The sequence below is a fragment of the Aspergillus wentii genome, assembly GCF_001890725.1.
Source record: "Aspergillus wentii DTO 134E9 unplaced genomic scaffold ASPWEscaffold_2, whole genome shotgun sequence".
Taxonomy (NCBI): domain Eukaryota; kingdom Fungi; phylum Ascomycota; class Eurotiomycetes; order Eurotiales; family Aspergillaceae; genus Aspergillus; species Aspergillus wentii.
In genome coordinates this window covers 3,652,724-3,666,037 of record NW_024467833.1, presented here as the reverse complement: position 1 = coordinate 3,666,037, position 13,314 = coordinate 3,652,724, and the positions used below count along the sequence as shown (strand labels likewise).

General features: G+C 48.5%; 6 protein-coding genes across 6 annotated transcripts; 1 reads left to right on the top strand and 5 right to left on the bottom strand.

The window, feature by feature from the left end:
* The first annotated feature begins 89 nt into the window (after positions 1–89).
* Positions 90–2,637, top strand: ASPWEDRAFT_37225 (phenylalanine--tRNA ligase subunit beta). The gene is made up of 10 exons (XM_040834634.1): positions 90–154; positions 233–314; positions 374–414; positions 477–496; positions 553–629; positions 689–815; positions 875–1,141; positions 1,197–1,438; positions 1,488–2,293; positions 2,347–2,637. The coding sequence occupies exons 2-10, from the start codon at positions 262–264 to the stop codon at positions 2,508–2,510; spliced, it is 1,797 nt and encodes a 598-aa protein (XP_040693120.1). The 5' UTR covers positions 90–154; positions 233–261; the 3' UTR covers positions 2,511–2,637.
* A 589-nt stretch (positions 2,638–3,226) lies between these two features.
* Positions 3,227–4,381, bottom strand: ASPWEDRAFT_104527 (40S ribosomal protein uS3; the record flags this gene model as incomplete). The annotated part of the gene is made up of 3 exons (XM_040827651.1): positions 3,227–3,559; positions 3,711–4,024; positions 4,228–4,381. The coding sequence occupies 3 exons, from the start codon at positions 4,379–4,381 to the stop codon at positions 3,227–3,229; spliced, it is 801 nt and encodes a 266-aa protein (XP_040693119.1).
* A 497-nt stretch (positions 4,382–4,878) lies between these two features.
* ASPWEDRAFT_103736 (phosphatidylinositol-3-phosphatase YMR1) lies at positions 4,879–7,293 on the bottom strand (the record flags this gene model as incomplete). The annotated part of the gene is made up of 3 exons (XM_040827589.1): positions 4,879–6,639; positions 6,700–7,182; positions 7,270–7,293. 3 exons carry the CDS (start codon positions 7,291–7,293, stop codon positions 4,879–4,881), a joined length of 2,268 nt encoding a protein of 755 aa, XP_040693118.1.
* Positions 7,294–7,769: 476 nt separating this feature from the next.
* ASPWEDRAFT_37223 (putative respiratory complex assembly protein Rmp1) lies at positions 7,770–10,506 on the bottom strand. Its single transcript, XM_040834633.1, has one exon. It carries the CDS (start codon positions 10,475–10,477, stop codon positions 8,165–8,167), a length of 2,313 nt encoding a protein of 770 aa, XP_040693117.1. The 5' UTR covers positions 10,478–10,506; the 3' UTR covers positions 7,770–8,164.
* A 51-nt stretch (positions 10,507–10,557) lies between these two features.
* ASPWEDRAFT_373975 (uncharacterized protein) lies at positions 10,558–11,460 on the bottom strand. The gene is made up of 2 exons (XM_040834665.1): positions 11,371–11,460; positions 10,558–11,235 (listed from the first exon to the last, which is right to left on the bottom strand). Exon 2 carries the CDS (start codon positions 11,082–11,084, stop codon positions 10,638–10,640), a length of 447 nt encoding a protein of 148 aa, XP_040693116.1. The 5' UTR covers positions 11,085–11,235; positions 11,371–11,460; the 3' UTR covers positions 10,558–10,637.
* Positions 11,342–13,120, bottom strand: ASPWEDRAFT_37222 (N-terminal C2 domain-containing protein). The gene is made up of 6 exons (XM_040834632.1): positions 13,066–13,120; positions 12,996–13,037; positions 12,891–12,907; positions 12,814–12,837; positions 12,346–12,758; positions 11,342–12,288 (listed from the first exon to the last, which is right to left on the bottom strand). The coding sequence occupies exons 2-6, from the start codon at positions 13,006–13,008 to the stop codon at positions 11,703–11,705; spliced, it is 1,053 nt and encodes a 350-aa protein (XP_040693115.1). The 5' UTR covers positions 13,009–13,037; positions 13,066–13,120; the 3' UTR covers positions 11,342–11,702.
* Positions 13,121–13,314: the final 194 nt, after the last annotated feature.

The window sequence follows — 13,314 nt, the reverse complement described above, 5'->3', positions numbered from 1 at the left end:
GGGAGGGGTGATTGTTGTGGCGGTGCAGTGGCTTCCCAGCGCCGCGAGGGTCAAGCCCCAATATGGGCCACGGACTTTATGACTACCCAACCGGTGGGATAGAGTCACAGCGACGGCAGACCCCTCCACGCTGAATTTCCCTGTTAGAAGTGCGGTAAGCCTCTTGCGGTGATGCTCCGGAGTGTGGGAAGTGTGTTGAGCTTGTCGTTCTGATCTTGATCGTTGTTTTTAGAAAACGCTGCGAATTGGAAGCCCCTCACCATGCCCACCATCTCGGTCGACAAGGCCGCGCTCTTCCAGGAGCTCGGGCGGGAGTACGTGCAATTTTCTACTGTTATTAACTGGGCTTATCGGCTGATCAGGATCCTCTCAGATACACCACCGAGGAGTTTGACGAGTTGTGTTTCGAGTTTGGTATGTCCGGGTCGCGATACCTTTTTTTTTTTGGCGGGGCTTACGCTGACTGCTTCAAATAGGCATTGAGCTCGATGAAGACGTACTGCTCCCCTTCACCTACGATCCCTATTCGATCGAAATACTAAGAAAGTACAGACCACCAACTCGGACCGACCAATCGTCGACGGAAAGCAGGAGCCGCCTCAGCTCAAGATCGAGATTCCGGCTAACCGGTACGCACCTCGCGGTTCCACTAGGTGATAACCTAATCGCATATGCTGAGAGATTCTAGATATGACTTGCTGTGCTTTGAGGGAATTGCGCTTGCGCTGAACATCTTCCTGGGTCGCAAGCCTATTCCTAACTACAAGTTGGTTGAGCCTTCGACCGGAATTCAGACGCTTACTGTCAAGGAGGACGTGAGTAACTGTTTGGGTCTTTGTTGAAAAACCAGGGACTAAGCTCAAGATTGGAACAGACCACAAAGATCAGGCCGTATGTCTCTGGAGCTATTCTGCGAAACATCAAATTCGACCAGGCTCGGTACGAATCCTTCATCGCGCTGCAAGACAAGCTCCACCAAAACCTGGCGAGACAAAGAACACTTGTGGCTATTGGTACCCATGACTTGGATACCATTAAAGGGCCTTTCACCTACGAAGCCCTTCCCCCGAAGGACATTAAGTTTGTTCCTTTGAACCAGACCAAGGAAATGAATGCAGAGGAAATGATGGGTTTTTATGAGGTATGGCTCATGCGCGCCATGATCGATGGAATGAAATACTAAGCCACTTGAACAGAAAGACAAGAACCTGGGCAAATACCTCCACATCATCCGCGATTCCCCAGTTTACCCGGTCATCTATGACTCTAACAGAACTGTTTGCTCTATGCCACCTATCATCAACGGTGACCACTCAAAGATCAAACTCACCACCACTAATGTCTTCATTGAAATGACTGGAACTGATAAGACAAAGCTCGAGATCGTGAACAGAATGATGGTTTCCATGTTCTCGCAATATACATTGGAGCCATTCACGTAAGTGTGTTGCAGTTCGTCTCGATTATGAAAGACTAACTTTGAATAGCATCGAGCCTATCAAGATTATCTCCGAGCACAACAATGAGACCAGAGTTGTCCCCGACATTGCGTCCCGGACAACTCAAGCAGAGGTCTCTTATATCAATGAGTGCTGCGGACTGAACCTTTCCCCCGCTGAGATTTGCGAATACCTGAAGAAGATGGCCTACCACGCCAGGCCCTCCGCCGACCCAAATCTTATCGATGTAGACATCCCTCCAACTCGCGCAGATGTCCTTCACCAGGCGGATATCATGGAAGATGTCGCTGTTGCTTACGGTTTCAACTCGCTCCCGCGCTCTTTCCCAAGCAAGTCTGGCACTGTTGCCCAGCCCTTGCCCATCAACAAGCTTTCCGATATTGTGCGAACGGAAGCCGCAATGGCGGGCTGGTCTGAGGTGTTGCCTCTGATCCTCTGCTCGCACGACGAGAACTTCGCCTGGCTGAACCGCAAGGATGACGGGAACACTGCAGTCAGACTGGCCAACCCCAAGACCCAGGAGTTCCAGGTCGTCCGCACTAGTCTCCTGCCCGGTCTTCTGAAGACCATCCGAGAAAACAAACACCACACAGTCCCCATGAAGATCTTCGAAGTAAGTGATGTAGCTCTGAAGGACTTGGAGCTGGAGCGTAAGAGCCGCAACGAGAGACGTTTTGCGGCCGCATGGTATGGAAAGACCAGTGGATTCGAGGTTGTTCACGGTCTCATGGACCGCATCATGGCCATGCTCAAGAGTGCTTTCATCACTGGCGAGGAAGGTCTCGAGAACCAGGCCATGAACGACTCACAATACTGGATTGAGGAACTCGATGGTAAGTCCCGAAAGAACTCCGTTTATTCTCCTCCATTTGCTAATATGAAAAAGAACCCACTTACTTCCCCGGTCACGCCGCCTCGATTTACGTTCGCATTGCTGGAAAGGAACATAAGATTGGCGCCTTCGGTATCCTGCATCCCACAGTGCTGGAAAACTATGAGCTGAAGTACCCCGTCAGCACGCTGGAGATCAACATCGAAGCTTTCCTATAAGCGGGAGTAAATTTTGTTTGGTCACATGATATACATGCTCTACATATAGATGATGCCATGAACCAGAGAGTCTTAAGATGAAGATAAAATAAAAAATGAAATTCGATTCGTTAGTTTTACATACATAGCTTCTTTCACACTAGCCTCAAGAGTATGTGGGGGTAGTTCCACAATTATGTAGTTTATCAAACACGAACGACGGTAGTTCTAGATCGTATGAGCAAGAGCAAAGCCTTGATCGGCATAAAATAATAGAGATTCGTATATATTGAAGATATGATGTAACATATCTCAAGGCCTACATACCAGGAAGCCCAATCTTGAGGCTTGGCAACCTGCCTGATGATCCGGGGGGTCTTATAAAAATTTGCCTGCCATAACACTTTACATTGATTGAATCTAGTACCCATCACTATCCAAAATCAAAGCCGCTTTTTTATTTTTGCTCTTGCCCAAGGTTTCGTTCGTTTCAAGACATCATTTTTTGTTTCTTTCCTACCTAGATCTCTCACTAGGGGGGTTTAGGAACAGAACGTGAGGTTGGGATGGCAACAACCTCGTCGTAACTGCTCCCAATAGCCATTTGCCGGAGGAAGCATGTAGCCGGAGGGGGGAGACAGTAAGTTGAAGATCATGTAGTAGTTTATTTTGCGTGAGGTAGAAAATAGGTAGGACGACAGGAACGAAGAAAAGGCCTAAGAAAAGAAACAACAAGATTACTCCTGAGCGAAACCCTCCGCACCGGCACCTTCCTGTGCTTCAGTAGCCTGCTGCTCGGCCAGACGCTGCTGCTCAGCGAGCTGCTGGGCGGCGAGGGCCTTGGCACCGTAGTCCTGGCTCATGGGCTGGAGGATGGGCTGCTCCTCCTTGGGCTCAATGATGGTGACGGAGTCGGGGAGGGTCTTCTGGGGACCGGCCTTGCCCTCGGGGTCGGAGCCGCGCATGATCTTGACCTTGATACCAAGGACACCCTGGCGGAGGAGGACGTGACGGGTAGCGCTGTCAATGAATTCCTTGGCGGGGTGACCGGAGTGGATCATGAATCCGTCCTATACAGATAAACACAGTCAGTTAATCGGTTTCCAAGACATGCTGAGCCCATGTCATCCAGAACTGTTGTCTTCCATCTGTTCCTCCATTTCCATTCCAACAGTTCGATTTGACGGGCACATTCCTCCAAGGGTTGAAAAATAAACGTACAGTGAACTTCATGGACTTGGCACGGGCAGCACGGAGCTTTCCGGAAACGACAACCTCACAACCCTTGGCACCGCTCTCCATGATGAAACGCAGGACACCATAGCAAGCACGGCGGACGGCGAGACCGTTAAGGAGCTTGTAGCGGAGGGACTCGCACTGAGCGACGGCGGAGAGACCGCGGTTCTGGACCTTAGCGGCGTAGAGGGAGACGGAGTTCTCAGGGAACTTGAAGCGCTTCTGGATGAGCGAGGTGAGCTCACGGATGCGGCGACCCTGCTCTCCGAGAACCTCCTGGGTGTGGGTGGCACGGATGACTGCAAAAAAGAGCCTCCGTTAGCATTCAAAATATCCTCTTCAATTCGTGTGGTTGTATTCCTCCAATTGAATCTTTTTTTTGTTTTCTTCTTCCACCATCCTGCGCCCCAACATGCCATCTCCTTCCAACAAAAAAACACTTGTATAGTTTTTTCTTCTTCTGCAACAAGGGGGAATCAAAGGTATGTTTCGGGCGACGTACTGATGTCGGTGACGGTGGGAGTAACACGGACTTCGACACCGGAGTATCCCTCCTCAGCCAGCTCGCGCTGGAAGAACTCGTTCAACTCGGCATAGAAGACACCGTCGGCGACGAACTTGCGGCGCTTCGAAATAGCTCCCTGGACAGCAGCCATGATTGCGTTTCTGCTGATTTATTTAAATTGTCGAAGAAACGGCCGAGGACGCGATGGTTGGCGGTGCACCGAAGTTGGGAAGTCGTTCGAGGGCGAAGTGGTCGGCAGTCGTCAGATCAGTTTTGAGATATTCCGCGTTAGTGGGGGTTTTTTGGGAATAGGGTTTGTCATTCCATTCTGGGATAGGGCTCAACCCTCGCTTGCGCCTCCGCTGGCGCCTTGCCGGATTGGGAATGCCAAGGCTTTAGAGCTATCTAAGGCTGTCAGGCATCTACTCCATTAGTAATCGAGCTGGTGATGATGCAATGGAAGTCATCGCTTGGATATCTACTCTCGACAAATAAACATGGAATGAATGGGCTGGAGAAACAAGCAGTGATAAACATCGAAACACATGATGCTCTAGGCCTATCTGTGGCCAACGTCTTTCGTTCAGCATAACATACATCGAGTCATAAAATGGCATCCAAAACCTTTCCTTGTATCCTCCTTCTGTCTCACTGCATCTCAACCTCCATCGCATCCATTTTTCCAGATCCCTGTCCATTTTCTTTGTTTTTGGTAAAGGCCAGGCTTGAGATTCCTGCAGTAACGGCAGCCATCCCGGCCGAGGAGCTAGTCTCTTTGCCAGAGACTCCGCTGCCCAAGGATTCATTGGCCGTTTCAATGCCTGTAACAACGGGGGTTCTCTGAGCACCAGAGGTAGATGTATCACGGGCAGGGGAGATGGTAGTATGAGATGGACGAGCTCCGTTCATCTCTGCATCAGTTCGGCCGAATACCTCATTCCACCATCTGACTTCATTGACCCGTGGGAAAATAAGACGCTCTTTCCCGCGCTTGTTGTCATCGATCAGGGGATCGTAGTTTGGATTTAGGAACTGGTCCCGCCTAGCAAGGAAATAGTCCCACACGCTTCGAGTGCGTTCCCTCGCTTTTGCTTCCACTCGTTCCTTTTCGCTGTTAAAGAGGAACGTACCGAACTGGCAAGAGTAGAGATGGTAAAGCAAACGCCGAAGAAAGCGCTCATTGAACTCGAAGCGAGTCGGGTATTGGTACAGCAGTTGGTAGGTTGCATCAAGGAACTGGTGGAAAACCGGACTCGTCTCCTTGACCTTGGTAACCTCCTTTTCGGAAACGATTGTTCTCGGGGCCGTAGTTGGCTTCCGCATTCCAGGGCTATCTGATTCGTAGTTTTGTACATCTCCATCGGATTCAGCAAGAGAGTCCCGACTTGTGTTTTCTCTATTGAAGAATCCTTTGGCGCTGAGGAAGGCGTTTTCGATGGCTTTGCCTGCACCACCAGCATCTCCGAAGGCACGGTTGGAATCACCTCCAATTCTCTCGTTCTCAATCTGAAACCATTTCTCGCTGTTCAAATGACCTGATCGATGTCGAAACATGTGTCCAAAAGACAACCAGTCTTTCTCCACTAGTACCATAAACCCTTCAAGCGTACGATAGTAGGGATCAAGGCATACTTGACTCAACGCACTCAATTGACCTGTACGGTCCCATCCATCCGAGCAATGAATCAAGACATGGGAATGATGAAGGCCGACCTGACGAGTAATTAAACTAGCACCGTCTAGGATGCCCGCAATGTGCTTCAACCATCCACTTCGCGCAAGTTGGTCTCTGTTTGGTCCCAGAGGAGTGACATCCGAATCTTTCAATGTATCAATCACTTTATTTAGCGAATCTCTCATCACGTGGATGTTGTCGATTCCAAGATATGCCTTAGTCGCAAACTTATAATTGTCCATGTTCTCCGAACCAAGACCAACAGCCTGCATGGCAAATGCATTTACTGTCGGCCGTGCATCAACAATCAAATTGCTCTGCTGCGCACCGTAAACTTGGTGTTTCTCCTCTGGGGCTTCTTGATATGACGCCAGCATCTCATCTTCTAGTTCCTCGGCATTCGTCAAATCAGACCGTGTCTGACTAGATGGGGCATCACCCTGGCTGGACCACGAAGACTCCGATTCCAACTGTGGCGTATTAAAACCGGACAAAGGCCTCTCTGAACGGGACGTAGAAAATATCGCTGCTAGTAGCTTTTCATCCTGGATGCTTCGGTTCTGACGGACACCCACGAGTGGTTGTGAACTTCTCGTAATCGAACATTTATTAACAGGGTGAAGATATGTCAAGACAGGCACTCTCGCCCTAGAGCGATATCGTCCCGCATAGTTGAGAGTGTTATCCGAGATTGTACAGGGTACTGGTAGAATAGCCGGATAAGTCGGGGAAAACTAGACCTCCAAGTCAGCGAAACCATCCCAAAGCAATCTCCCACGGAACCGTCAGCATACCGCGTAGTCGGAGTTTATCTGAGAGATGCGCCAGCCATGGCCTTCCTGGTCCACACCCTGCCGGGCCCACTCTTTGCGAGGATTATACAAGTCCCAGCCGTTGAATTCTCGCTCAGGCGGAGGAGGTTGGTACGCAAAGGCGTAGAGTTTATCGATCCGACCGAGCTTGCATGTCCATTGTTTGATGCTATCATATACATCGCGGGCCTTGTTCTCAGTTGCCAAATAGAAACAGACAAAGGTAAAATCACGACATCGCAAGCGAATCGACGACGGCTGACGCGATGCAGCAGGAATCGGGCGCAGGGTGCATTGTGAAATAATCGGATAAGTGATCCAGAGCTCCTTTGGCCGGATATTTACCCCCTGTGTCTGCGCAGTGTCGGACGCCGCAGGTATGTGGGAGAAGATAAGATGGTGAGGGGTGAGGTGGAGTGTGCCAACGACTTGTTCACCACGTCGTGCCAAGGTCACATCTTCAACCTGTAGTGCGATAGCAAAAACATATTAGAGACGGCTCCCCTTGCTGATTCCTGTTGTTTTGCTCCGTATATGAGTCATCAAGCGTACCTTAGCAATGCGTGTTCTCTCCATGCCTTTGCTGTTACTGTGTCGGCATCACCTCATGATTTCCCTTCGAATAGACCAGATTGGCTGTGACCCAGCACAGGTAGAATGTCCTGGCGATAGATGAATATCCGGAATTAATAAATAACAGAGTGTTGGATACCCAAACAAGAAGATGGGGGGTATTGTGACACACTCGCAGCTGGATTTGGGGTCGACATTTCGTCCAGAGGAACGTTGGGCAACTCCGGTCAGATGCGGAGCCCCTCGCTAACTACGTCAAATGCCGCTGTACCAGCCAAGCAGCTGTCGTGGACGTTTGGACTCGAGTATTCTACATGATTTCTATGGTGAATTAAAATTCTACTATTCCGCAATTACTTTTTTGCTTACTGGTTGGAATGGTATCTGCTATTTTTGCTCAACATCAACTACTTGTGACATCCCTACTAGCATCACGAGACAAATAGATATATCTCAAAATGGACGAAACAAGCACCAAGACAAAAGATGTATTCTAATAGCGATCTCAAAGCAGGAATCTCACTGGCTTACTGCTTGACCCAAGATGATCTTGTATGGCTGAAATCTTGCAGTGTAACTCGATGAACATAACATGGCTTCAGGAAAGGAATGATCGAAATCCATGCCTTCATTGGCATAGAATTAACATAACTCAATTGATAATCGTCTTGAGGTGAGAATATCAGCAGGTATATAACAGTTTAGATGGCTTGACCATGATCTATTCTTCAAATAACAGCAGTTTTATACATATATGTGCAACAAATTGCTCCCGATGTCCTTGGATAGCCTCCCAAAATAAACAGAAGCATGTATCCCCAAAAGATAAATATTATTAATACACGTGAAATAGAAATATAAGCTCCTTCAATCATTAGGACATTCGCCAGGTGTTGTCAAGTTCAAACGCCAACTTGCATGCTGTTTTGTAAAATGTATTGAACTCCAGGTCATATGAGTTGGCTTGCCCTTGAGCTTGATTAGGGCCCTTGTTTGGAACAACCATGTCTAAGAACATATCAGTCGTTCTGTCCGGCAAGAATGGTCCGCTTTCGTAGAAACTGTAGTTAACGCGCTGGTCTTGGAAGTCATAATGATGGACCCGAGTGCCTCTGATATCACTGACTGGCATAAACATGTACTCTCCAGTAACAAATTCATCCATGTCATTGTTTGCTCCAGGCGGTATTTTTCTTAAGAACCTCTTAGGCAATGAAATGTGGGAAAATGCAGGAAGTGGTGATTCGGCTCTGCTCTTTGAGAAAATGCGTTGCAAGCACTCATGGATTGTGTGCTGGACGTCTTCGACTCCTCCAACAACGTGGGAGTTATCATAAAATTCATCCAATAGATCTTGGAACACGTTTCGAGTAAACCGGAGGTCCAATCCATTCTCCGGAAGGAGATAATCGACGCTACTCTCAGTTATAACTGCTTTTGCGCCACGCACAGCAAAAGTAGCGTCTTCCCCATTTAATCTGCTAACCGCAACCTCCAAATCAAGTTCTGGAAAAATGGCTGTATTCGGAGCCGTTGGTACCAACCGAATACGGTGGGTTTTCAGGCTATCATCAGATATACGAGGCGTCAATGACTGGAGAAATGATGTCACTCGAGGAACATCGGTGGTGAAAGTCCGGGGAAGAGTCATAGAGCCCAATTGAGAGGCGCTGAGGCTTTGTTCGTCAGAATGCGGTTTTTGCTGGAAGAGACACTTTCCAATTGAAGCTGTAAGAGTTTCGTGGTAACCGGCAACATTGCTATAATTGGGGATACCGGAGATAGGCCGCCTAAGCAATTTGAGCAGCTGGTCCGAAAGGCGTGTCTGATGCTTATCGAAAATAGGTCTATCCAGTTCCTTGGCCTCGGTAGATTGGGTCGATGACATCGCCCATCGAAACCATTGTTTTTGTCGATCAAACCACGACGTATTGTGACCAGGCTCGACATTATAAACACTTGCTGGTTGGGAAGCAGGCACGTAAGTGCTAAAAGGTACACGAGGAGGTACTGTATGGTTCAAGGCGAGATTCAGGGTTCTTCGGGCATCTTCAGCGTCTTCCTTGTCCTCGATAAGATAAAAGAACTTGCTCGGACCAAATAACGGGTTTTGTTCAAAAACCACTCCATAAGTTTTACCGAGCCATTCCAAGAACTCTGGACTGAACAAGCGGGTGCCCTTAGCGTCGCCTTCTGGGTGTAGTCCAATCTTTTCTTCCCGTATCCTAGCAGTCGCATCGTGGACGATTTCGCGGATTGACTCGCACGTATACTGTTTTCCAGTAATCCTAACAAGCCCCAATGTGTGTGTTACGTCGATCTTCGCGTCGTGCAGACTGGCCAATTCTTCGAACGAGAAAAAATCAGACTTGAGAAGCAGAGATATCGAATGAGAGGGAAGGCGAATGTCGAGCTGTCCAATTTCGCCAGTGACTCCAAGCTGCCAGCAGTCCCGAAGAATTCTCTCAGCAAGCAATTGTTTGCCCTTCAGAGCCTGTGTCGATGCGACTCTGTCGGCAAGACCCTCCCGGGAAACAGGATCTGTTTCGAGAAACATCGAAACTCCAGGCTTCCACACTGCAGCCTTCACAATGTCATTCTGCAGCTCTTCCTCCGTTGTATCCGATTCGTTTGGTTTATTATCGCTTATATAGTCCGACAATTGCGCGTAGGTGAAAGAGGACTGGACTTCGAACCGAAGGTCCTCCCAGTCCGTGGCGGTTAACTTGTCGTTCGGCTGATGAGACGAGCGAACACTTTCAATTCGTTCATTGACCACCGTACTATCAAGCGAAATCCTTTCTTGTTCGAGTTCTTCTAGAAAGAAAGGGAGGCTGCCGGATTCTTCGGTCTGCTTGTCGGGGTTCTTTTGAACCTCTGGCGTTCGGCGGCGACGAACTCGATCTTGCACGAGAACAATTTCCCCAGGTGATCCTAAGAACTCCACGTCAAGAGGGACTGATTTACTCTCATTTTTCCGTGGTAATTTGGCACGAGGGCCTGAGGTCTGTCCGTAACGAGGGTAGAACTTCGGTTTGTCGTTGTCGCTAGATTCATTTGACGAGCTGTTAAATCGAACAAAGACATCTTGCCGGCGAGAAGTCAAAAATAAGGATCGTTCTCTGCATGATGGGAGAGCTCGGCGGCTTAGAAGCCCTGCTGCGCCCCTTGACGACCGTGAGAGCATGTGGAAAAACAACAGAGCGCATCAGCCCGGCTTCATGAATTCTTTGGCGATCGGAATGAATCTTGAGCTTCAGATAGAGGATTACACTAGTCCTAGAATGGAATTAATTTGCCTCAGGCATCAAAATACGTACATAGTACAACATCTCTCTACCTATCAGTCATGCCGAATTACACCTTGAACATTTATCCCACCAACGAAATGACGCAGTAGACTCTGCAGACGATTGTCGACGTAAGCTTGTCGCCAGACAGCTTTTCTCCAAGCTTGCTAGAAAGGGCCGACTTGCCCATTCTGCAAATGACCACGGTCCTTTCAAGATATGGTGTGACAATCTTCGGCCCTCTAATGTATTGGTCAACAAAAACCTGCAGATTGTTGGTGTTATTGACTGGGAGTTTGCATACGCAGCACCAGTTGAGTTTTCCCATGCACCTCGATGGTGGTTGCTTCTTGAACAGCCTGAGTACTGGCCAGATGGGATAGAGGCTTGGGCAAAACAATTTGAAAGTCGTCTACAGACATTCCTGAAAGTTCTTACCGAACGCGAGGAAACAGCTATGCAACAGGGCAGGTTAAGACAGGAACAGAGACTTTCTGGTCCCATGAGACAGAGCTGGGTAAATGGCGATTTTTGGGTCACATATGCAGCGAGGAAGAATTTTGCCTTTATGATCTTCTGGAAGAAACTTGACCATCGAACTTTTGGCTCTTGCACGATCCCCGAGGAAAATCGTTGGGAGAAGAGGATGAAATTGCTGAGTGAAGAAGAGAGTCAGTTTATGGAACAGGCTGTGAGCCGAAAGCTCGAGCAGATAGAAAAGAGGGTTCTAGCATGGGAACCAGAGGAAGTGGATATGGTCGTCTAATTAGTCTCAGTTCAAACAACGTACAGTATCAGCAGGTTAGCATCTTTCTCGCCAGTCCTTTTGTCATGACTTGGTTGAACCAAGACAATATACAGGTTGATTGTCCTATTGCCAAAGTACGACTATTCATAAGCGACAAGCTTCACAATAAACACATGACTCGGGTAATGATAAGCTATGCCATGATGAAGAGAGCTAAGAGCTATCGCTCCGTGGCCATCACGCTGTCCAAATCCTCTAACAGGATTATGTTTCAACACAGGTCAAGTTAATTTAAATAGCATAAGTTAAGACAAGATTTAAATGGGTATTCAATATAGAAATCAAGTACAGATGTGACTAGGACTCGTACAGCCCTAGGTATTTTTTGCAGAAGATATTTCCCAACTTCTCAAATCCTCACGTACATCAAACTCGGTCAGTTCCTGCTCGGCACTGTGAGTTTTCCAAAGCTTTCCTTTGGCATTGTCGTATAGTTGCTGCTCGATACTTCCAGACTTCCTCGTATGGCCCATAGTCGAAGGAAAATCCGGTGCTTTAGCTTCATTGCGGAAATGGCTGCTTGACGAGCTTTTTGGCCGTCGTTCAAAACTGGGTGATAATCTGTTTCCTGAGCTGGTCTGCTTTGGTTCCATCTCAACACGTAATGAAGATTCGCTCATGGGGTCACCTAGTCTCCCAGTGCGAGTACCATGTGATGAAGTTGGCAATCCACCAGATCCTCCGGAAAACAGTTCCTCGATCAGCTTGTCAGCTGGCATGTCGCCAGCTCGAGAGACCCAGGAAGCAGCCAACGTGCGACGATACATGTCTTGCATGTCGGACACTTCTCTACTCTTTGTGTTTATCGACGGGGCCCGACCAAGATCATCATGGTCGCCCTGCTCGGCAGAAACAACGCCTGCGATCCCCCCGAAGACCATGGCGGATTTCAAAGGCGGGCTGCACACCATTAGCAAATCACAACAATACACTAGACCAAGTCCCGAGCAAACTTACGTGCTGAAGTTCCTATCCCCCTCTACTTGGCGCATGGAGATCCCAATCTTGAGCGTGCTGTTTATTTTGCTATCCTGCATCAAGTGCCTTCTTATGATGCCCTCCTCGTCATCGCTCTTGTCCACGTATTCCGCCAAGTTGACCCTGATCCTCCCCAACAGGTTCTTCTCGCCATTGCCGCCAGAGGCAAACTCTTGTATAACTTCCAAGTAGAGCTCGCATTCCTGAAGGGCCTGGTTTCTATCGATCGTGAGCCGGACCGACGACAGCTTCTCGTAGTTCCAATTCGCTCGGTGGTCGAGAATGATCGCCTTATCGGTATGGCCGTGGTTCTCGGTCGCACTCGACGAAGGTAGACGCCATTTCACAAACGCCGTTCCGCTCACGAGGGGGACATTATTCAGATCGATAATCTTGAAGCGAATAGTATCAGTATCGTTTCCGGCTTCCGCGGATGTCGGCGCTTACCCTCAAGATAAACTCAAACCTAGGCTAAACCTCGGGTTTTTAGTACATGAATATCCATCACCCAGCAGCTAACTTACCCTCCTGTTCTTCGGAACTGAAATCGCAACCATAGTTAGTATCGATAACGAAACTCCCGTTACGTTACATAGATGGGAGGTGCAAGATAAGGGGGCCTAACATACCGAAAGCCTGCATAATTGGCACGCCCCAATTCTAATTGGGAAGTATCCTGAAGTATCGAATTTCCATATACAGTAAATCCCAACAGACTTTTCGGATTCATCATACATGCAGTCACTCAGGGAGTGATGAACGAGCGCATCCCCGCATAAGGAGTAACAGCGGCGGTGTGGCTTATATTCCAGGCAGAATACGACCGCCTTATCAAATTCCCCAAGTAATTTGCGGAATGCGGAATCACATTCACCTCCGTCTACGATCAAGTCTTGCGATAGAATTATCTCCTCCTCCTCCAGTCTCCTTCCAATCCAAACAAATCCA